We start from the raw sequence: 25,320 nt of genomic DNA, 5'->3' as shown, positions 1-25,320 counted from the left end.
TCTGTTTTAAACTGCAGTTCTACTGGAGGCAGCTACCATGTTTCCCTACACTTCTCTTTTCCTGAGTGAAGGTTCATGTACATGCCCCCAAACCAGCCATAGTTGTGAGACCTACCTTCCCGTCTTCTGAAATAGGAAACAAATAAAACACACCACCACATAAAGCACCTTTATACATATCACATCCAATGTGACTGCGTCTTCATAACCATCCTGAACGACTACTGGATTCTTTTACAAATGAAGAAATGGGCTTGGGGAGATGAGGCGTTTTGTCCATGGTGTCATTGCTGGCTTCAGTGGAGCTGAAACTTGGCCAAAGAGCTCCCATGTGCTTTACGGAAAAGTACAGAGTGACTCTATGACCACTAGAAATTGCAATGCTGAGTGCTGAATACAACACTCCAGATGAGTCTGACCAGGGCCAAATAGAGCAACAAACCTGGCGCCCTTCCCGAAAGATGTCTGGGGCACTCTTGACCCACGGGGAGCACATCTTGCCCCCCCTTTTTTATTATTATTATTATTTTTTAGAGACAGTCTTGCTCTGTTGCCCGGACTAGAGTGCGGTGGTGTGATCTCGGCTCACTGCAAGCTCCGCCTCCCAGGTTCATGCCATTCTCCTGCCTCAGCCTCCCGAGTAGCTGGGACTACAGGTGCCCGCCACCTCGCCCGGCTTAATTTTTGTATTTTTAGTAGAGGCAGGTTTCACCGTGTTAGCCAGGATGGTCTCGATCTCCTGACCTCGTGATCCGCCCACCTTGGCCTCCCAAAGTGCTGGGATGACAGGCCCTCTTGCCCCCTTTTTGACAAGCGTTGCTATCAAGCCATGAGTCCTCACACTTAGACTCCAGTAGCTGGTTTTACGGGGAACTGAGATGTGAAGACATACACCAATCACTACTAGCATCTTGACAGATCCATGCCTCATTCATATCTACCAAGACTGGCTCCGTGCCCTTGATGGTACAGTTATTAAACACCGGAACGAACCCAGAACCCAGAACGCCCAGCATGAATCCTGCTGCCTCAGTGTCCTAAACTATAAATCAGCAAACCCATTTCATAAGGTTCTGCTATTAGGTGTAAAAACGCACAGTGTCTGATAGAGGAGGCGCTGAGTGGGCGCTGGCTCTAATTGTTACATTACTTGCCTGTGTCATCAGATCAGCTGACAAGCACACTTTTGGTATTTTTCCAAGTAATGAGAAAATTATTGACCGAATCAGGGCAAAGGACACTACTCCCTCTAGGTTGACAAAAACACACGTATCAGCAGCCTTCTGTTACGTTGTTTGACTGTTTTCAAGCTCAACAGTGACAAAAGGGCCAGGAGACCTGGGTGTAATTCCTGACTTCAGCATGTACCTGCCGTGGGGCTGTGGGTAAGTGATCCCTCCATGGTTTATGGGTCTCTTTGTGCCACAGGAATAACCAAAGTGCCTATCCTTTCACGGAGGTAGTGTCTGGAAAGCACCTGGCAGATGTTAATGGCTTCATAAATGTTACTCAGTATTACCATAACACCCAGCTCTTATTCGCTCCTCTTATTTAAAGGGTATTTTCAGTGATCTTGTCAAAATGTTTTCTTAAATCAAAACACCACACAGTACTGTTTCTATATTAGGCCTTTAAAAAGGAACTTACATGTTGGTTCCTAGGAGCTCACTTTGGGGCCCCTGAGGGAACTGCCAGCTCCTGGAGGAGGGCCCATCTCATGTCTTGCAACATGGGTGCGTCTCCAGGGCTGCTGCCGAACCACACGGGTGCATGTCTTGGTCTGTCCTTGACATCCTTTATTTTCCCCACCAGGTCCCCAGATATCTCATGCTGCCCTGAGAATTATTTTGGAAAACAAATAGTGTACACTAAATAGCTTATTAGGTGCTAACGCTCTAAGGGGTAGCTGAGTTTTTGGAGGTCCCAAAGAAGACTGAAAATTCAAAGGCAAGCATTTGAAATAGTGATTTTTTGGAGCCTGAGACACATATACAATTGAACAGAGGATTCGACCACCTTCCGCCTCCCAAATTACCCCAAATCACAATCTGTATCCTGCTTCATCTACACAGAAAAGCACCTCTTACATTGTGTTACCAGAATATTAGCAACTAACTTTTAAATGTTGTATTTTTTTGTGAAACATGTATACAGTTATTAACATACTATGAGAAAATAACTTCTACTGCTATTCTGATAAAGTTCAATACATACTGACGTACGTGTTAGTTAATATTTTACTAGATCGGTAGACAAATAATGGCATGATTAATTATTTCTGAATGTCTGTGTGCCAGGATCTTTGGAGCCCAAATAAGGCAAATGTAGGGCACATCACCAGAGGTAGAAGTTCAGGTCAAGTGAGGAAAAGGGCTGATGGCCGGCCAGTGACACACCCATGTGCAGGTATATGCTTTTTCTAAGTGCTGATCCATGAATCCACACTCCACTACTTTGGCCTATTCACGAAGCACTTAGAAAGTGCTATCAGAAAAGTAACACTTTGCGACAAGCCAAGTTTTGATTGCTAGAACAACAAGGACAACAAAAATGATTGACAGGAAAACTAAATCCATCATTATTAAGAACAAAGCAAACATGAAATGATCCTTTACATTACAGAAATCAATCTCAGAAAACCTCTTATTTTGGCCATTACTAGAGCTTTTCTCTTGCCTCAGAACTTTAGAAACTTGGAGACCTCTTTTCCTTTCCTTTCATAGACAAGTTAGAAATTAACCAGCTCTAAATAACTTCAAAACCAGTAGGCCTCATGCTCTGAGATAATGGGAAATATTTTCTTTATTTTGCTTTCATCCTCTTACTTCTATCTGTGCTCGACCACTCATCCCCCTTTTTTGAGTCTTCTCTAACGTAGTCTGAACACACGGATACGTCTACTGCATTTTCAGCTGTGCGCACCAACAGGCGGTGTGCTGCAGAAAGAGGAGCAGCCCATGCAAGGGCCCCTCCCTAGGTAGCATGGCCCTACCCAGAGACCCATAAGCTTGACTTGGGGAAGGATCAGGATTACTTAGCAGCAAGACTGATACTGAAAATCAAGAGAAAGGCAAACGTTTATTCAGATAATTGGACAGACATTTTTCTCTGCCATAATACATGAAGTCTGCAATACCTTAAGTCACTACAGGACTTTGCTTTCAGATACATTCCAGTGACTTCATCAGAACTTGTTAGGAAATTAAACAGTGCTTGATCAGTGACACTAGACTATGAATCCAAGTTAAGAGAAACGACTTAGCACACTCTGAATAATTTTTTCCTAATAACATAATTATTTCCTGCTCAAAGAGAAAGTGGTACTTAGCATGTCATGGAGAGGACAAACTGGCCCTGCAACTTTAAAGGGCTATGAAAACCACCACCAGCATTTTAGGTGCAAATTATCATGCATAAAACGAACCGCTCAGCAAGTTTATCAGTACACAAGCATGCCTGCCGCCCAATACGACCACCACAGAGAGCGCCAAATGTGAATTTTAATAAGCCCTCTTTATAGTATGATGATCAGCTGAGCAATCGTCATAAATCCGCAGAGCCTCAGCACCTAAGGTGGTAAAGAAAACAGCACTCACCTTAGTGTCCAGACATTAGTGAAGACACTGCCTACCTTTGTCAGGACAGACATCAGCAGATGGCCAGTCCACATTTGCCTCCTAGAAGAATTTCAGAATTGAGGTTGAGTTCAAATTCCTAAGTTAAAAAATGTAAGTTTCAGAATTTAAAAAATGAAGCCTACATGCTTTCAAACAGCAATGAAGTCGTCATGATGAGGATGTAAATCCACAGTAAAATGGGTGTTTATCTGATATATGGAAATGTGAGAGGAGGACACCTTAAGGACACAGCTGGGCTGCACCACAGTGAAGCTTGCTGCAGTGTTCAGCAGGCAAGGGGCACTCCCAGGGACGTCGTCTCCAGCGTGAGCAGACTCAGACCTGGCGCCAACTAGGAAGGCAGTGTGGTTTGGTAAAATGAATGTAAAGTAGAGCTATCTCAAACTATTTAAGGGTAACAGAATGTTCTTCCTTTTTCCACAGCGAATTCTCCAGTTTCCGACGTCCCACACACCTACCAATGCCTACTTCCCAGGTACGGCTACTCAGGCACGCAACCTGGAGGCCCCTCTGTTTACGGCTTCTTAGCCTGGCCTGGGTAGGAAGGCAGGTGTTTGTTAGGACAAAGGGTTGTTTTAAGTTCACCTCTTTCCCTTACAGAAATTGGATGCAAATAGCTGAGGGTAAGGAAGCAGAGAATGGTCTCCACTTTAATCCATGACCCCAAGCCATTTCCATGCTCCAATCCTGGCTGCCCCACTTTCTTTCCTCCTTTGTGTGTAAACATCACCTTTCCTAGGCCCGGTGGCCAGGCCACTTGCTGGGCGGAGGTCCTGGAAGTTCCACTTCACCAGGTCTCCTGTCCGCTTCGGTTCTTTGGCTTCAGTCTTTGGATTAATTCTTCACCTTCGATACCGTATTATGGGACTGATGATGTAAACAGGTTGCCTGACAGAAGCAGCAATGAAAGGGCTGTTTCTTCTAAAGTCCAGCATGCAATGATTTAGTCAATTCAAAAAGAATGGGGTAAGAGAAAAATTCCCATGTTTTCTTTTCACTGATTTTATTTGTATTAGGTAGTTTTCACTCAGAATATCTATCAGTTCATTTTTCAGGTTTAGATATATGTATATGTATCTGTTCGTATGCATTAATTACTTAGAAACTTTATTTGGTATAACTTCACATTTTTGGTATATAGAAATTTTATTTTCTTAATGCAGCACAGTAGACATACAATCAATATTATTCCCTAGAATGTGCAATATATAAATTATTCACATTAAAAAATTAAGAACAGAAAGCCGCATATGCAGTAAATATTTAAAAATGTATATCTAACTTTGATTTTGTTTCTGACAATATACACTACTAGCTTTACAAATCTGAATGAATATGACATTTACACATTTGAATGAAGTACACGGATGGGTCCATTCCGGATGCTTACTACACTATATGAATAATTTGCTCTTCACTTTGGTCATTGAGATTCCATGTGCTGAGGCATACAGTGGACCCGAAAGATACTTCCAGAAGTACATTTAGTACATTGGCATCTTAAGAATTTCTCTTCCTTTTATTCTCCTTTATAGCGAGGGGGCCTTTTCTCTTTAAAAGCAAGAAGACCTTCAAGTCTGTCTTTCGTTGGAATGGTCTAAGAAAAACAAAATATTAAATATGTCAAAAATGTTAAAACAGCTGTAAAAGTTTATCAAGCACTATCTAAGAAAACTACTTAAAACCACATTCTAAAATTTTAAAATCTATCAGTCACTTGAACAATTCTCCTTATTATGTAACCAAACTCATCTTCCTTACTCCAAGTAGTTCTCTACCTCATTTTGCTCTTCTTTTTCTAGTTTCCTAACAAGGTGGAAAGTTATTATTGATTTAGATCTTTTCTCTAATATATGCATCTAATGCTATTTCTATCTAAGCACTGATTTCAATATATCCCACAAACTTTGAGAAGTTGTATTTTCATTTTAATTTAATTTGAAATATTTTAGAATTCCTCAAGACACTTTTGACATACAACATTATTTAGAAAGGTGTTGTTTAATCACCAATATTTTGGGCTTTTCTAGCAATCTTTCTTTTATTGATTTCTAGTTTAATTCCATTGTGGTCTGAAGAATACCTTGTATAATTTCTGGTTTTTACATTTAGTTAAGTTGTAATGTATGGCCAAATGTGCTTTTAAAATTTTTCTTTGGGCTCTGAGTCTATTTCTAAGACATGTGCAGTTCACTTTCCTCATGGCATGTACTCATCAATGACAGGTGGTGATTTATATATACAGGCTGCGCACAGTCACACTCTAGATACTGCTCCTTTAAACGAGAGCTCATGCAGTTTCCAACTCTCAGGAAAGGTAGAACAAAACTTTTTTGCTATTTCAAATGCCCTAAAACAAAGTTCTATCTTTCAGAGAAAGACGAAAAAGGGAGAACATTTTTTTTCCTCTACTGGGAGACCTACTAATTTGTATGCAGTCATCCCTCAGTATCTGCAGGGGATTGGTTACAGGACCTCCTTCCTGCAGATGCCAAAATCTGCACATACTCCAGTCCCTTACATATTAATAAAATGGCATATCATATTACCTATGCACATCCTCCTGTATACGTTCAATCATCTCTAGATTATTTATAATACCTAATATAATATAAATGGCAAGTACACAGTTGTTACATTGTTTAGGGAATAATGATAAGGAAAAAAGTCAGTACATGTTCAGTACAGATGCAATCATCCTTTCTTTCCCCCTGAATATTTTCAATTTACACTTGGTTGAATCCACAAATGCAAAACTTACAGATGAAAAGTGCCGGTTGTGTCAAAAATAAAACTATAATTTCATTAGTGAACTTTCAGTGGGCAAGAGAGAAGGCTCAGAAGTTCAGGAAAAGCCAAGGAGTCTCACCCCAGGTTGCGTGGGCCGGCACACGCTCGCCACCACTCTCCTCTACCTCTCTACACTGGAGTGGGAGGCCAGAGTCATACGTGCAAAAGAAAGCATAAGCCTAGAGAGACAGCTCCTGCACAGCCAGGACTGACTCAGTTACTCTAAGAGTTTTCCAGATTATATAGACAAAAGACATTCCTGTGGAACAGAATCAGTCATAACAGCTGGTAACAAATAGCAGAAACAACTAATTTCAGCCCATTTGTATGATTTTGGAATGGGCACAAGGATAATCTTGCTCAGTGAAATTCATTTGAATTATACAAAAGGTAAATACAATTTGTAAGGGTCATCCTCATTGAATCTGTGATTGTATTACATACCTGAGCATAACAAGCTTCTTCTATGGCTAACCCTGTTACTAAATCGACCTGAGAATAAAAACATAATCCATTTCAGCAGAAGTAACTTTGTAAAATATGGTACAGTCAACAGAAATTCAAATTGAATAACCCTACCCCCAAAGCCCCCAATCCTTTGATACAGTTCAGCAGACAGCGTGTGACCAACACGAGACTCAGAACCAGGCTTCCTGGGTTCGTCCGGACTCCGTCACCTGGGAGCTGAGTTACTTGGGGAAGTTATTTAACCTCTCTGTGCTTCAAGGAGGCATGTATGAACAAGCGGCTAATTATAATGCTCACCAAATGCGAGAATTGTGAGGATTAAATGAGTTAATCCAGGTGAGGCCTTTATATCGCAACACACACACACACACACACACACTCACGATGCTTAGTACATAGTAAGGGCTATATAAGGTATTTGCTATTAGTATTGTTACCATTATGTAAATATTTAAATAAACCAAATACTTTTGCAAATTTATGAAACTGTATTTACTGCTAATAAAGTCCATCTCTTTTTACTGCTATACAGCCCAGGGAGATATGGAGGTTACTCAGTCTGCAAGAAGGAAGCACTTTTTCTTCAAAATACCCATAATTTAACCAAAATATAACAACTGCCATGAAAAGTCCAATAAATGGGTACGTGCACCATCTCCTCCTCCCTGGCCTGGGACCTCCACTCTTTTGGAGTCATCTCCCTGGGGTACCCCCAGGACACACAATGGATTCACCTTGCATTGCGTGTGCCTCCCTGCAGAAGGCACACTGAGAAGCAAAGGTAGAGAGAGCTAGGAGTTCTCCTTGGAATGTTTTATGTAATATAATACCGATGCTAAAAATACACAGAATGCCCTGTCCCTCTGGTTTTCTATGAACTACTAGCCAATAAATCTGTCTACTAACTCGATGGCAAAAGTAATGAGCATGTCATAAGCTTCAGGGCACTGATAAAATTACTGAATTCTGTGCTTATGATACTGAATTAGCAATAACCGTAAGAATGAAATAAATGACGTAGCTGCAAGGAACTTCAGTAGCTTTCAGTAATAGTAGCATTTAAACAACCATATTTTAGAACTTAAAAAAAAATGTGGAAGTCTAAACATGGTTCATTTAAATTAAATCTCCACTCTCCATTTCCAAAACAAACTCAAGCATTAAGGAACCTACCTCCATCCCTTGATTAATTGCTAATTTTGCCACTCTCATTGCAACAGGTCCCTAAAATTCAAATTAAAGAAACAGACTTTAATTATTTATGCAAATTATGTTGTATATCTCAGTAAAATTCAGAATTCCCACCACTGGATCCATGGCACAGCCAGCAATGGCTGTCAGACACTAGACGGAAAATTTTCTAAGCCTTGCAAGGCTGTAATTAAAGAGCAACTGCAACAATTGCATCAGCACATTATTTAGATTCCACAATGTTCTGTTATGCTGCAAACTCCGGATCCTTAAAGGTGAGCAGGTAGTGTGTCCAGCTGTGAGCTTGCTGTTCTTCAGCAACACTTCCTAGAAGTTAAGTAGAGGAAGGAAAAGGAGGTAAGGTCTTCGCCTCAGTACCATACCAATTAGGGGTTTTGACAGAAGCTTGGGCCGAGGATGAAGCTGTTGCTATTGATTAAGGTAGGGTTCTGATATCATCTCTTTCAGACACTGGCTCTCTATCTTTCCTCTGTTAGCCTTGATAACTAATAGTAATGATGGTGGATTAATCAAGAGTGTCCTCTAAGCAGTGCTCCCACAGCACAAATAAAATTGAAGTCTACATAAGTCTTTCAGGATGTAGGAGAGTCACTGAGGAATGAACTGGATATCGGCTGTGAGAAGGAAAATGTTACCTGTGTCTTGCAGAAGCCAAACTCTTACCAAGCTATCCTACCTCAGATGGAATTTCATTATTTGATCGCATTTTAAAGTCCTAAATACTGTTTATGGGTGATGAATGTGAATTCAATGCTATATTTTGAACTGAATGCTCTTTTGAATTAAAACACAAGGTAGTCTCTAAACAACAAGCACAGCAAAGGACTCTTGGATGGTGACATGGATGAATGCATGAAAAGACACGTTTTCCTATCAAGGAGTTTCTATTATTAAATTTGACCTATCTAAATTTTCTTCCAAATCATGTTTACAAATCTTTTTCAAAGGCCACAATTTCCAAGGCTATACTTAGTAGACAAGTATCTTATTGACAATTCTTCCCATTGTGATGTGCCTGTGTGGTAGACACCAATACCATTTTTTTTCATGATAATCCATTTCATTAAACGGTGTGCTCCTCTAATTTTTCCATTTTCATCGTCAACTGACCAAAAAAAGGTGCTTGTCAAACTCCTAGAGATGCACACAAATCCCCATCCTTTTTGTGGAAATGCAGATGTGGACTCAGTGGGTCTGAGGTGGGTGAGATTCTGCACATCTAACAAGCTGCCAGGAGATGCCCAGGCTGCTGGTCCACAGACCACACTTTGGGAAGTAAGGTTTAGAAAACCATGAGAAAAACAAGAAAATTCAAAATGCTATTAGAGACAGTGCTTGATTTAATGTTTCCCCCTTTAAAACATAAAACCAATGCCTTTTCTCCTTTACAAGCCTTTTTTTCTCAGATAAATGGAAGTAATATATAATACAGGTATCACCTAGAAATACTAATTTTACAGAAGCTTTCAGTTACCTGGAGGACTAATCATTTGGCAACAAAGTAACAAACATAAAAATAAAGATGATTCCACTCAAACTTCATTTGGTAACTTGTGCATATAATTTTGCAGTCACATATTTTCTGAAGTAACTCCACATCTGCTTATACATTTGACCTGGAGGAAAATTAATTTTAACAATCAACATTCTGAAGGAGTGTCCTTCAAATGAAAGGTGACAAAGGCACACGCGCAGGGACTGTGATGACGGCTGGGTGACCACGCAGTGGGATGCGGCTCGACACACTGGGAGTGGAAGGAGGGAGCAGAGGGGAGGATGGTGCTCACGTTCTCAGGCGGGGCGGTGTGTGGATGGTGGTGGCATTTGCTGCATGGCGGTCACAGGAGCATCATGGGAGAGAGAGCAAGTCAGGCCCTAAGGGGATAATAAGCTGCCTATAGGGAGCTCTGAAGCAGAGAACTGAACATCCATGTCAAGAGGCCAGGAGCAGGCTCTGCAGATCATCAGAACTGGAATTCCGCCATAACCTTTCTTAAACACACCCCTTTCTTTCAACTGAGATATGTTTTGGTCATAAAGTTTTAAGCCAAGCTAAGTTATAACACCAATATTCAGTCAAATTATTACTCTCCTGATACTTGTACCTTTAATTTCTCTTTAGGTAGAGATTTCTCTCATATCTGGGGAGCATAAATAAGTTTGTAGTAAGAATATTTTCTCTTTAAGGCAAAAATCTTTTTTAAGTTGCTTTCCATCCGTCCAACAAATACACATTGAGCATCTACTGAATGTATGGCTCTGCATTACCTTATATGGGGAATAAATTATGTAACAGTCCTTCCCTAAAAGAGCTAACAGCTCCTAAGTTAATTAAGAAGGACCAGAGCGTCAATGCCAGGCAGCGTGGTTTTAAAAACTGATTCAGCAGGTGCATACCAGCAGCGTGGGGCCTGGTTTGTCAGCAAAGGCTCCTGTGCCGAGTGCCAAGAATACTTTCTGAAACTGGATGCAAGACCTGAACAAATGTGAACATTCATGCATTTTTTAAAAGATTCAAATGCATGAATTTGGAATCTCATGGCATTCCCAAAAAGATTCACAGCCCACAAAAAGGTTATGAATTCTGTTTGAGTCAAGCAACCCTGAGTTAGAGAGAAAAACTATTTTGACTCCAGAAATGGTTAGGGGGTTATAAAACTTCAAATTCCACAGGAATAAAGAAAGATCACTACTGCTTACACCACAAAAGAAGACCCTTTCTCTCAATTTAAAGCCCTTTAATCTTGTGATTTCAGACCAAAGGCATATTTGAAAAATAAATCTGAATGGGTGACAAAAAGCTTCAAAGAGGACTGTCAGTGCACGGCCACTGATACCACTCCGGAGTCAGCCATATGCGTCGTGTTCTAGATTTTGAAAGTGTACTTGTGGGAAAGCACAATGGAGTGAAAACGATGCCTACACCACCATAAGCACACACACACAGAAAGACAAACTACTACTGCTTTTCAAGCAGGCTCTTCACTTTTCAAGTGAAGCCACTGCAATGAAAGTCCACGGTGGCACAACAGACTATGGTACCTTACTAGAAAACAGCATATTTCAATGTATTTTGACTGGGGGTGGCCCAGTGTGACAGCCAGCCCTATCACTCTTTCTCTCCATGGCTACGGCTTCCGTTAGAGCGCTCCGCTGGTGAGCACATTAAAACACCTGGCTAGGAAGTTGTGCACACGTGACAAGTGTTGTCAAGGGATATTTTATCAAAGTGTGGCTACGAGAAGACCCTTGGAGCATCTTCAAAGCCTCATCGGAATTCCACAGGATCGTAGTGTTTATCTCGTGTAACCGCTCCAGTTTTACACAGCCCATGCCCCCCTTTACTCGGAAGCAGGCCAGGGACTTCTTCGGTAGGCAAGGTGACTGCTGTTCTAGTCAAAGTGTTATAAAATTTCCTAAAATGAGAAAAAATAAATTCTAATGAGAAATACCTGAGGTAAAAACTCTCTGGCCAGGTCCAGGGCCTTTCTGTAGGCAGCATCTCCCTCCTGGTTCTGTTCCAGAACGTGGCTGATTAAGCCCACTGCTTTGGCCTCTTGACCATCGAGGACTCGCGCAGAGAATATGAGCTCCTTGGCCAGGGACATTCCAATGGCGCGTGGCAATCGCTGTGTTCCCCCTGAGGGGTGAAGGAGAGAGAAAAGGCAATGATTTGATACCTGTTAGTTTTTTTTTTTTTTTTTTGAGACGGAGTCTCACTCTGTCGCCCAGGCCGGAGTGCAGTGGCCGGATCTCAGCTCACTGCAAGCTCCGCCTCCCGGGCTCACGCCATTCTCCTGCCTCAGCCTCCCGAGTAGCTGGGACTACAGGTGCCCGCCGCCTCGCCCGGCTAGTTTTTTGTATTTTTTAGTAGAGACAGGGTTTCACCGGGTTAGCCAGGATGGTCTCGATCTCCTGAACTCGTGATCCGCCCGTCTCGGCCTCCCAAAGTGCTGGGATTACAGATACCTGTTAGTTTTAACACTTCAGTGTTTCGTATCTTCATTTATAAAAATAAACCAGGGCCAGAAGTTTATATATTAAAATTAGTAGCTGGAAAACTACTTCGGAACAGGATCTAATTTCTTAATTCCCTTATAAAACTAATAACATCAAAAAAGGACTTGAGAACCTTACATCCTTCTTAAGTGACTTTGGCACTGACTATCACCTGTAACCTCTCTGACATACTCTGAGTCCAATCCACAGTCATCACCACGTCAGTAACCATCAGGTGAACAGCAGTGGACAGGCAGTGCCAGCCAGTAAGTCCACTGACTACAAAGGCAGAGTTCCACCAAGCTTGGCATTCTTCTTTCAGCTTAAATAAATCTTAACACATTGTGAGACATTCAACTCATTTTTTTTTTTAAAGAATCCTTTATGGTGAATACACTGTAAACAAATTTTAATTTAGAAATAAAACCAGACAATGACTCATGAAAACAGGCTTTGTCCTGCTGGTAGTTATTTTCTCAGTGCAAGTTCTGGTCATCTCTGTTAGCTCTTCTCTCGGAGATGCTCTCTCACATAAACACACCCTTTTCCAGTTGGTGAGGCAAATCCACGGTGTGTGGAGTCAGAAGCCATGCATTTAGTTTTGACATTGCCACTTACTACTTTAGGGACTTCAGGAGTTGATTAACTCTTCAACTCCAAGGGAACACAGTGGGTATATTAGTAGGATTTAGGGTAAACCTAGGTCAAAACAGTTCTGCAGCAAAAGATGCCTATTTTGCTGAAGATGGCCTAACTCACTAGATCCATCTAAGTATTCACTACAGTATCCACTACAGTATCTTCCAGTGATGAGGACGGGATCTAATTAAACACAAAGCTGGGCAAAAGCAGGTAACACAGGTCTAGCCTCAATGTCTACCAAGAAGAATATGAAAACAGCTTCAACATCAGTGTTCACCTAAATCTTACCCTATCAATGGCTGTGCCAGGAGGCAGAGGAGCTGCGGACTGCCCCCTTGCAGAGCAGGAAAAGCAAACTGACGCCCACCGTCTACACAAGCTCACTCACTGGATTTCACTTGGCCTACAAAATTCAAACCTTTTCTTTCTGCATTAGTTAGCAACATTTAAAACTAGATGAGTGATTTTATCTAAAAAACCAACTTCCACCTGTATCAACTGCAGCTGTGCCTTTTGGACACAACATTTTTTCATGTGTCAGTGTCCACCACCCTCCATTACTGCAATGCTCCAGAAAGCCTTACTCCAGTACTTTTCCTTTAAAAGAAAGCAAAATCATTTCTTGTTCACATCTCTATGAAAAGTGGAAAAAAATTAAAGACCACAAGAAGGCACACGTTTAATAAAGTATGCCTCAGTTGGAAGAACAGAGCTTAAGATGCCATTATTAAGCAAACCATATTAGGAACCATAACTAATATTTAGAAAACAGGTAACATTTAGAAAAAGAAACCCTGAATGAATTGCAAAAGGACTCATATTTTCAATACAGATTGTTTTCAAACAAATACAATAGTGCCACTGCAAAATGCAGTTATTACATGCTTAAGCTGCCCAAGCAGTTAGAGATGGTGAGTTTATACAGGTGTTTACTCGATACAGAAGAAAATATGTGTCTGAAGACAATGAAGCATTGACAAATTTAAATTTAACTTTCGACAATGATGTTGCTCAGTGTAGTAAAGATAGGTTTGAGAACTTATGGGATAAGCTGCAGGGAAAAGACAAGCTATTTATGGTGCTTCCAATGGCAGCTGATTAGAACACAGATATAAATATAACTCAGATAACTATATTTATTCATGGAGCTGATGAGAATTTTGATGAGACTGAAGAACTTAACGAATATATATTATTCATGATAAGCGTATTAGGAAATGGTTCTTTTTCTTGTTCTATGAAAAGTTTAATGTAGACTGGTCAAAATTAACAAATGTGACCCACATTGTTAATGTCACACTTTTTATTCAACATAAACATTTTCCAAGTCCCTGAAGCTCACACTCGTTCATCACATTGTTCCATTTATAGAATGATTCTGAGGTATGAGGATTTTTGCAGAAACTTAACAAAGTAACAGTCATGTAGGTGGTAACTAACACTATGAAAAAGACCCAGTCCCTTAAGCTGAGGTGCAGACAGCTGGATGCTTTGTTTCCTAAGCTGGATGCACAACACAACAGATGGCTGGCGGGCCTGCCATGGAGGCGAGAGGTATGGTGCAGAAGAGAGCTACCTTTCTGACTCACTGAAACCGATGCATCACAGGAACCAGGCGAAAACCCTCAGCGTGGCTCACCCACTAACACTGCATCCAGGACTTGACCTTTTCGGATGACATCACAAGCCAGCTACTTTATCGCCTCATGTAAATGGAATCATTCAGTACTTGTCTTTTTGTGATTCAGCTGCTCACTTAGTATAATGTCCTCAACATCCACCTCTGTGGTAGCACGTGTCAGAAATCCATTCCTTTCTAAGGCTGAATAACATTCCTTTGTACATATAGCCCACACTTCGCTTACCCATTCATCTCTGGAAGGACACCTGGGTTGCTTTACCTTTTGGCTATTGTGAATAATGCTGCTATGAACATGGATATACAAACACCTCTTCAAGACCCTGCTTTGAATTCTGCTTTCAATGTACACAGACTGGGACTGCTGGATCATACAGTAATTCTAGTTTAATTTTTTGAGAAATCACCATAATGTTTTCCATGGTCACCAAACCATTTCACATTCCTACCAACAGAGAACAAGAATTCCAATTTCTCTACACCCTCACCAACACTTACTATTTTTTTTTATAGTAGCCATCCTAATGGGTGCGCAGTAGCATTTTGAAACCCGCCCAATAGTCCCATAGACAGTTCTTTTTGGATAAACACAGAAATTGACCCTTCTGCTGTTAAAGCTTGAAACTTGCATCTGTTTTGAGTTTCTTCCCCAGAGAAGGACCTTCAGGCCTTTCAAAGAAAAGTATCAAAGAACCAAAACTCAGCAGATCACCACACCAGACGACTCCCTGCCCCTCCCTAGTTCTTGTTTTCTTACACATTGTTACATTTCTTCCCTGCTATATAAACCCCTAGTTTTAGTGGGTTAGGGAGATGAATTTGAGGCTGAGCTTCCATCTCAGCAGCAGCAGCCAATTAAAGCCTTCTTCCTTGGCAGTACTTGTCGTGACAGTGATGGGCTTTCTGTGCGGTGAGCAGGAGGACCTAGACCAAACCCCTGGTGTTTTGGTAACAATTTCATTGTGAGTAGTGATGCTTTTCCCTAATGACTAGTGACAAACAGCAAGTTTTCATGTGCTTATTGGCCATCCATATATCGTCTTTGGAGAAATGTCTATTTAAAGTTCTTTGCCTATTTTTAATTTGCATCTTGAGTTATTTCATTTGTTGAGTTATAGGAGTTCTTTATACATTCTGGATATTAATCCTTTATCAGATACAGACTTGCAAATATTTTCTCCCATCCCATGGGTTGCCTTTTCACTCTATTGATAGTATCTGATGCATAAAAGTCTTTTAATTTTGGTCCAATTTACCTCTTTTTTCTCTTGTTGCCTGCGTTACCAGTGTCATATCCGATTGCGAAATCCAATGTTATCAAGCTTTTTCTTTATGCTTTCTTCTAAGAGTTGTATACTTTTAGTTCTTATGCTACGGTCTTTGATCAGTTTTGTGTTAATTTTTGCATAGGGTATAAAGTATTCCCAACACCACTTCTTGAAAGGGATGTTCTTAAATGATTACACAAATACATGATTTCATTCACTCATTCCCACTGAAATTTTAACTTGTAGAACATTTGTTTGGCAAGAAATTATCTCGGTTTGCAGAAATCTAAGACTGATGGCCTGAATTATATATATTTTTACATGTGCGGAACTGAAAGTAAACTGTCCCCTTCACCCCTCAGGCATACCAAATTCATGATTTCAAATTTTATAAAAATGATATAATCTGTTCAGTTTGTCTTTCTCAATTACTAACAATACCATGAGCAAAGAACTTTACAAATGGAAGTTACAATGCAATATTGGACAACTAAACATGATTGATATGGAATCTAATATTTTTACAAATATCTCAGGAATAGTTACCCCAAATGGCAAAACTTTTTATGACCACATTCTTTTCCAGCTTGAAAGTACTTAAATTTACTAACAGGCATTTTCTATAATTAAACTAAATGAAACTCAGTACTCTTGCTGGTTAAGGAAGTCAAGTAGTGCAGAAAAACATCCCAATCCAAAAGACGAGATGTGCCACTGAAATCTTGGTGCAATTATAGCTCACTGTAGCGTCCACCTCCTAGGCTCAAATGATCCTCCTGCCTCAGCCTCCCCAGTTAGCACGCCATGCCTGGCATCAGACTGTAAGCTCCAAATGTAAAGAAGAGAACTAGAAAAAAAATTACTTCAATTCACCTTTTCTTAATTCTGAATATCAAACTCCAATATTGACTCAGAGTTAGGTAAAAGTGAAGACAGTGTATCCTATTTCTGTTAGTTGATTGTTTATACCAGGCTTGCTTCATTAGATTAGATCATATAATCTGCTAGTTCTCTTAGGCATTTGAATTCAGGATTCCTAAACAGTCTTGGTGACTGATGAAATTAAGCAGTGGAATTAAAAAACAGGATTGTCCTTTGTGAAATTATAATTGTTTCAGTCTGACAAGCAGCCCTAATGCATTCAAGGTGACAGAGGTCTATAAAACTATTCAAACTCACACTGTCTATCCCAACAGCTTCCAACACAGAGCCCTGACTCCTGGTCAGGATCTGCTCTGAGGCTCCCTGGGCTAGAGCCATATACTCAGGGATTACGACATCAGCAAGTAACACATTCCCAGGACACTCCTGCAGGTACTCCATGGTACTACTGGGTATGAGGAGAAAGGTGAAGCTAAACTGAGAATTCCAGGATAGCTCACAAGGCTTCCACTAAAAACAAAGATCTCACAGCGACCACAGTTAATAATAGTATGTAGTGTATGCCTTTGAATGTTCTCACCACACAAAAAAAGATAAGTTGGTGAAGTAGTGGATATGTTACTTAGCTTGACTGACTCTTTCTACAGTGTTTACATAGATCAATATATCATGGCCAGGCATGGTGGTGGCTCACACCTGTAATCACAGCACTTTAGGAGGCTGGGGCAGGGGGACAGCTTGAGCCCAGGAGTTTGAGACCAGCCAGGCCAACATAGCAAGACTCCATCTCTACCACACACAGAGATTCAAAATCAGCCAGGCATCGCATGCTAACTACGGAGGCTGATGCAGGAGGATCATTTGAGCCTAGGAAGAGACGCTACAGTGAGCTATGATTGTGTACTGCAGTCCAGCCTGGGTGACAGAGCAAGATCTGTCTCCACAAATATAAAAACAAAAACAAAATTATCACATTGTACCCATAAATATACAATTATTTGTCAGTTAAAAATAAATTTTAAAAAACAAGTGCCTCAAACCTTCCAAGGGGTAGTAAATTTATAGCACTTTTCCTTCCACAGAAAAGCAAGTATAATATTTCTGTCATTTCAACACTCCACCAGCCAAAGGTACTATGTGAAGTTACGTGTACCTACATGACAATATGTCCAGATCAGCAAGCAGAACTGAGTTCCAAAGCCGCATTACTATGCTATAAAAAAAGAAATTGCCTTGGCCACTGCCCTTCCCTTTCTAATGTGTGAATGCTTAGAAAACACAAGGGGATTTCTAAGGCTTTTGCCTTGGCTGTGTCTGTCAACTTGGAGGTTCTGATTCAGTGGGTATGAGGTGAACCAAAGGGTCTGCATTTCTAATAGGCTCCAACATTCCTCTGAAAAGTTAGCAGAATCTACTAACCCACTGCTCTAAAACAGGAGGTGGAGACATAATTCTCTTAAATTACAGCAACAGAATTTACATAACCAAATAAGTAACTGCAATCATCACCTCACATGCTGTCTACTTGTTGTTTAGGACCATTTTGGAATTCCTCCTTTAAAACTAATTTCACAGATGACAACCCATTTGTTGTCATCTCGCTGTCAATGTTCACTCATTGAAGCATCACTACGGAGGGACCCTGTTTTGGCACATGGATACATCCATGAACAAAACAAAGCCCCTGGCCCCTGGCGTTCAGCACTGTCATGGGAAGCCCTGCAATAAAGAAAGAAATACACACAGAGTAAGAAAGCAGGGGGAGACGGAGTGGGGATGGGCACAGTTAAGACAGGATGGCCAGGGAAGGGCTCTGAGCAAGTGACACTGCAACTGAGCAGGAGGAAGCAAAGATTCCCACACAGGTCTGGGGAATGCATCTCCAGGAGGAACATGTAGGGCACAGGTCTTGTGGGAATTGCATCTGATTCACTTGTGGAGCACAAGGAGGTCCCGTGTGGCTGAAATGCACAGCACGGGCAGATCCTGTGGGTCCCATGGGCCCAAAAGGACCTGGGGTTTACTCTGAGGGGGACAAGAAGCCACTGGGCATCTGAGAGCGTCTTCTGAGAAACAGTAGTATAGGACTGTCATTCTTCAATGAAGATTTGAGCTTGTCCACCTAAATAAAAAACAGAAAGAGGGCCTCTGAAAGAAATCTGGGAATAAAGCATTGCAATGGGAATGCACATGCCATAAACGATGTGTATATTCAGTGAGATAAAGGAAGACAAAAGTTTTTCGAGGAAAAAATGAAGATTATATAACCGTTTCAAAATAATTATCCTTGGCTACAAGGATCAATAACAAGCGATGCCAGCCTGAGGGTGGACAGGCAGCTTCAATCTCTATCCATCTACTGATTTCAGGAGGCTTACAATAAATTTCCTTTCCATTTGGGTAGCCAGAGTCAATTTCTACTGCTGACTCTCCAAAAAGATGAATGATACAATAATAAACTACTAGTTTTCTCTTTAAAAAGTCAGACGAAACTGAATGGGAGTTTATCTGTTTTACTTTTTGCAAATAAAGCTTATTTAAGTTCAATAAATAATTTATTGATTGAGTAACCTAACAAGTGTCAGGCACTGTCCTAGGTGCTGAACCCACAGTGCTGAGTAAGATAGACCATCTTTTACTATTCTGCAGACAGGGAGCAAAGACAAACGGCAAGAAGCAATGGGCCAGACAGAAGAGACTGTGAGGAGTGTTACACGGAGAATTTCAGGCAGGGAAAAGAGTTCTCAGACAGTGCACTAGATGACTAATTTAGATGGGGTGGTTGGAGAAGGCCTGCTTGATAAAGGTGAGGCCAATGTCTGAATGATAACCAGACATCCAAATGAAGATCAGGAAGAACACCCAGTGATCAGCTGGTACAAAGATGCAAAGGTGAGGCAGAGTATGGCCCATTGAAGAGGCAGGAGACCACTGTGGCTCAGAGGAAAGGATGTGAGGAGTAGCAGGACAGGAGCTTGGGTAGGCGGAGTAGAAGTTTACATTGTACCCTAGGCAAAGTGACACAAAGGCACTGGAGGGTTTTGACCAGCAAGTGACACAATTTGATCTGCACTTTAAAAAGATCATGTGTAAGATTAGGGGAGAAGAGATGATAGACACAAAATTAGAGAAGGGTGCCCAGAAGGCAGCTACTGCTGTCACCCAAGTATAACAGGATGGCAGCTTGGACTGAGATAGGGCAGTGTAGGGAGAGAGATGTGGAGGACTTGGAATAAGCTTTGTCTGAAATGCTAGTTAAATGGATGCTGGGAGAAAGGAAAGTCAATCTAATGGCTAGATTTTTAGCCTGAGTGTGTGATTGTCCCATATTATGAACACTGACAAGAATGGAGGTGCGGGGGAAGTTGTGCTCTGGCCACGGTAAGTATAAGGTATCTTTTACACATAAGAGTGGAGCAGTCATGTGTGAGACTAGACACAGAGAATAAGGTTTACCAATGATTAGCATCATACAGGTGGCATTCAAAGACAGGGTCCTGAATAAGATCACTTAGGGACAGTGTTTAGACAAATGTCAGCAAACCTGGACAGGTGCTCACTGAGGCTGATCAGCTGCCTAGCTGCAGTCAACCATGTTTTATAAACCACCTGTTCTACCACTGTTCACCCTACCTTTCCTTCAACAAAGTTATGTCTGCAGGGGTCTTCTAGGAAAGATACTCTTCACTGAAATAAAGACATTCAGGAATACACAGGTCTTCTTCCAGGATGCTGCCACCTCTACATGTGACACTTGGAGCTATGGCAGCCATCTTGTGACCATGATGGAAGGAGGCAAGGGCAAATTCTCCAAACCGAAGAAGGCACAGCAGAAAGACAGTACGAGGCTGCTGAACTTATCAATCCTGAAGACGCCTTATTTTGTGACAGCTTGTGATGCTACAGGGTATTTTCTTATCGTTTAAGCCAGCTGCAATAGGGTTTCCTGTAATTTGTACCAAGAACATCAGGAAGTACAGGTGGATAGAGGAAAAAGATTTGAACGTGCATTTCAGAAAGTGGAAAAGCAAACGCACCAGGGAAGTATGGCAGTGTTGCTGGGCAAAATTAACTACACATTTGAGACATGTGATCAGGAGATGAGTTAGCATGATTATCTTTTCCATCCCCAGCAATTTCTAGCTACTTGGTGATGGGGGTTGGGGGGATGGGAGTGGGGCCTGGAACTTGGCCAGGTAAGTACAAGACGAGAGGAGACAGCTAAGTAATAGCAATTGTTGACATTACTGAGCAGATACTACATAATAACACTACGTAAATCCTCCCAAGTACTCCAAGAGTATTCACTCATTTAATCCTTACAATTCCCCTATGAGGTTAGTGGGAAGGTAGCTAAGGTCATTTGTAAGAAAGTGATTATCACAAAGAACCATGAAATCTAGGCTGTGAGGAGAGAAGAGAGGAAAAGAGGGAAATGACTGAGAGTGAAAGTGTCCCCAGACCTGAGGACTTAGTGAGGTCTCAGCAGAACTGGAAGGTGAGGATGCTGCAGAGTGAGAGGCAGGTAAATCGGGATTCAGAACAGAGCAGGTGTGTGTAACAGGAGGTCATGGGGCGACTGGGCTGAATAGGAAGGAGGAAGAGATCCCTGCAGGTGCAGTCACAGACTGCTAAAATTCAGTTCACGGACAGTATGAGACAAGGTACAGATAATGCTCATCATGGTTTCTGGAATAAATTTTCTGTGTTTTAAAAGTCAATGAAAAGCAAATATTTGAATGCTGAGAACCCATCATTTTTAAATGGGAAAAACAGTAATTTATTCTTAGCCCACCCAAAAGCTCCAACCAATTTCCCCACAAATCGATAAAATGGCAGGGAAAAAAAAAAAAAAGAAAACGTAAACTGCTATGTAACAGTCTACCACAATTTCTACATAATATTTAGCATTTTAAACACCAATTACCTCCTTATTGAAGTCTTAATGAATTATTTAGGGGATACGTGTATGTGCAGAAAATGAATCTATCAGCTATGGATTATGTTTCCTCCTATGTGGCATTAAACAGATAATGTGATGAAAATAAACAATAAGCTACGTTATAGGTAAATGATGAATGCCAATAATGCTTAGCAAAATTAACAAAGAATTTCAAAACTGTGTACTTATCAAATGAAAAGTCTGGTGGTACAGCAGGGAGAGAGAGAGGCAAGAGTCACTGCTGCTCCCTGGTGATGCGGTCAAGTTGTGTGCCGGGGCAGGAGTAAGAACTGTTCACACTCAAATCAATTTCTTTCGTTGGTACTCAAGATCCTGGGAGTGGATGGCTTTGACCCACTGTCTGAAGCCACAGACAAAATAAGAGGATGAAAACACTCAAAATGGATATTTTTGTTTCTTTCGCTTGTGATCTGTAAATAATATAAAAATGAGTTTCTAGTTTATAAGTGGTTGATTCTTTTCATTTATTCACTAGTTTTCAAAATTACAAGGTGGTTCCCTAGTATCCTCTAATGCTAAACAGTAAGTTGTTAATCTTTGGAAATCATAATTAACTTACAGATTTTAACCTATTTGATGTATGACAATCCACTGCAGTTAAGATCTTTATTGATGCTCAAACTACCTCATCTTTGACCAGTGAGGACTTACTAGATTGGCTCTGAAGTCCTTTTGACATGACCAAAATAGTCATTGATAACTTTCTGTTATCTGGTATCACAAAATGTTCCAAGCTCATCTTATACCTTTCCTCCCCAGACCTTGATTCCTTTTGATGGAGCTACATTTTTAAATGTAATGCTTTTGCTCATATCATGATCGAGTTTATTTACAATAGCAATGATTTCATATGGTATGCTCTGAATTCTTTTAAAAGATTTTGTTTTGAGGTTCAAAGCTTCTCTTTTCTAACAAATGACAAGCACTGAGGATGGGCATTACCAAGTGAGTATGGGGAATGAGTTTTTTGCTAGTCAGTACTTCACTACATGATGCTACTGGATCACCAACCTTTTCAGTGTCCACTTTATACTAATTTTATTGCTTTAACCACTTTCTTGAAAGCTTGGAAGTCAGCAACAAAATTTTGGGATCAGTTTTTTCAGGGTTGCATAAAGCTCACAAATGACCACTGTTAGAAACCAGGTTCCTTCAATGTTTCTCATTTGCTGTCCTCAGGCTGCATCTTCTGTCCTTCAGATTATCTCATGGCCCAAAAAGGCTGCTGGAGCCTTGCAGTCAGGTCTGCAAACCAAATAGCAGGAAGGGAAAAGGGGGAATGGGAAGAAGGTACTCCATCTTCAAAGCCACTGACTAAGTAACGGACAACAGTATCTGTTTGCATCTCACTGGCTAGAACTTGGCCATGTGTAGCTGGAGGAGGCTGGGAAATGTAGTTTCCTTGCTGAGTGTTTTGCCACTAAGGGAAAATGAAAACGGGTAAGCAATTAGCAGGCACTACCACAAGTGGCGAAACTGTTTTCATCATGTAACAAAATGTCTTCATGTTTAGGTATCACTTGGATAGAATAAAGATATACCTGAAATGTAATATTACTGTTTATAAATTTTCCATCATTTCATCTTTTTGAGAAGACGTCAAGAATTTTTCTCCCTAGGTAATAATCTCCTGAGATTATACTACTTAAAACCCAACTTACTTTGAAGTAGCAACCTGTATTAGCAGAGGCTTAAAGCACAGCAAGCTTTTGCCAGACAAGGCAAGAAGTAAAATGTTTAAAATATCTGGTTATCTCCTGTTTTCCCTGCTGCCTCTTGGGAGCAATGAGAACCTTCAATGCCATGAGGAGATGTTGGCAGCAATCTGAGACTACCGTCCCCTTTCCTCCAAGACCAAAAGACCTAAACTCAAAGTACAGCATAATGTAAAATATAGATGTTACTTCCCCTTTTATATTTACACGTGCTAAAATAATCTAAAGCAAGCTTTATTTGACATTTCACAATCAATTGCAATGTAATGTGTAAAGAACTGACCATACCTTATGACTTTGGATTATGAGGTATGTTTTAGTAACATTTAATGGTGGAAAATCCAAGCTTTTTGTTCTGTTTTGTTTTAGCCTTCATCTTTTCCTTTCTCAAAACGGCACAAAGAAAGAAGTCATACCAATAAAGGGGGATGCTCATAACAAATCTTCCAAGTTAAAAGTCATGTGGATACCGAATTAAGGGCATTTACAGATATGATTAGAAGTGATCTCTGACTTCTGGAAGTAAATGCCACTTTTGAATTACTTATAAATCTTCTCTCATAAATAGAAAGTCCCACTTCAGGTTGTTTTTTCCTTGAACCATGGGAGGAAACACTACAGTACAATGCTAGCTTTGGATGATAAAGCCCACTGCAAACTGATTCCTGTGGAACTCTGTGTCAGACAGGTTAGGCAAGAGCTTTCTTCATACATCAGGGCTTGATGCTTACAAAATTGACTTCCTCTCACTTTACAACGAAAGCATCAGGGTCAAAGAGGAGTGAGCTACGTGAACAAACCTGGTATGTTTACTAGTCTTAGACTGTGTCACAATCATACAGAAACCATAAAAATATTTATCCTGCCATTTGTGACCAATGTTTAAAGTGTTGTCATGCTTCCTATTCCTTGAGGCCTGTCGTAAAGCAATGAAAACAGACACACACACGCACACACGCACGCACACACACAGGCACACACAAGACAGAGGGATGTGTAAGGAGAAAAACCTAGCTGGCTCAACCCCAGCAGAACCTGCCTGAAGTATGTTAGTTTGAGCTCTTTGTGGATTATGGTAGACAAGTCTTCAGCAATCAGGACTGGGATGGGGAAGGCAGGCTGGACATCAAAAATGTTTTTTTCCAGAGCAAATTAAGCAAACTGGCCACAATTAAACACTTTTGTGATACAGCTTTCGTTAATATTATAGAAAGCTTTTTCAACTATTATGCCACACGCTGTTAGAGAAACAGACACACCAAAGTCTTAATCATTAAAAGCAAAATTATGCTTATTTTTCAATGTTTACATGCACCTTTAAAGACACATATTTGCTGATACATTGTGATATCTTTTTAAAAACTGTTTTGAAGGATGTATTGTTACCTACTGGACAAACACAAAATTTTGCTTTCAAAGACTGTCATGGTGTGCATCTGTCCATTCTTAGCCAGCTCCCACCAATAGCGCTGTGCACCCCTCTGCCCTTTAGTGCTGTCTTGAGGCTATGAACTCAGGTGCTTGCCCTGGTGGCTCTAAGGGGTCTCTGGAGGCTTCTCCTGCCCAACCCTCTCTCACACCTATATGACCAAGACATGAGCACATGACTTAAGCCAGACCAATCAACTTTCTCTCCTTCAGTGTGGCTCTTGAACAAAGCAATGGAAGGAATGGCTGGGCTAGTAAATTGGAATGAAGGCCTCCAGGTAAGGTTATCTGGAGGTGTACTTCCAGGGAGAAGTTTCTGTGATGGTGGAAAGGGTTTGTGTTTGCACTATGTAATAAAGAAATCACTAGCCACATGTGGCTACTGAACACTTGAAATGTGACTAGTACGGCTCAAGTTTTAATTTTTAGTTCATTCTGATGAATTTAAATTTAAATCATCGCATGTGGTTAGTGGCTACAATACTAGATGGCACAGGTCTAGAGTCTCCTGCCACTGAGAGAGTCTCCCTTTTGGTGGCAACATTGGTTTCTGTTCAAAACCAAAGAAACCTGACATGACCTACAGTTCATTTCAACACGCCCAATGTCTTAGTCAATGATGCAGCTGAGGCGAGAAGGTCTACACAACATCCCCACAGTTCATGGCCAGGGTAGG

General features: G+C 40.9%; 1 protein-coding gene across 4 annotated transcripts in view; it reads right to left on the bottom strand.

Moving 5' to 3' along the window:
- Positions 1–3,059: 3,059 nt before the first annotated feature.
- Positions 3,060–25,320, bottom strand: part of AUH (AU RNA binding methylglutaconyl-CoA hydratase) — a 145,134-nt gene continuing 122,873 nt past the window's right edge. For all 4 annotated transcript variants that reach the window (XM_007969724.3, XM_007969726.3, XM_007969723.3 and 1 more), the window contains 4 exons: positions 11,561–11,748; positions 8,070–8,120; positions 6,873–6,920; positions 3,060–5,235 (listed from right to left, as the gene is read on the bottom strand). In XM_007969724.3, coding sequence (XP_007967915.1) covers positions 5,158–5,235; positions 6,873–6,920; positions 8,070–8,120; positions 11,561–11,748 — 365 coding nt within the window. In that variant the 3' untranslated portion in view covers positions 3,060–5,157. The remainder of the gene's footprint in view (positions 5,236–6,872; positions 6,921–8,069; positions 8,121–11,560; positions 11,749–25,320) is intronic.

The sequence above is a fragment of the Chlorocebus sabaeus genome, chromosome 12, assembly GCF_047675955.1.
Source record: "Chlorocebus sabaeus isolate Y175 chromosome 12, mChlSab1.0.hap1, whole genome shotgun sequence".
Classification (NCBI taxonomy): Eukaryota; Metazoa; Chordata; class Mammalia; order Primates; family Cercopithecidae; genus Chlorocebus; species Chlorocebus sabaeus.
This window is presented reverse-complemented; position numbering and strand designations above follow the sequence as displayed.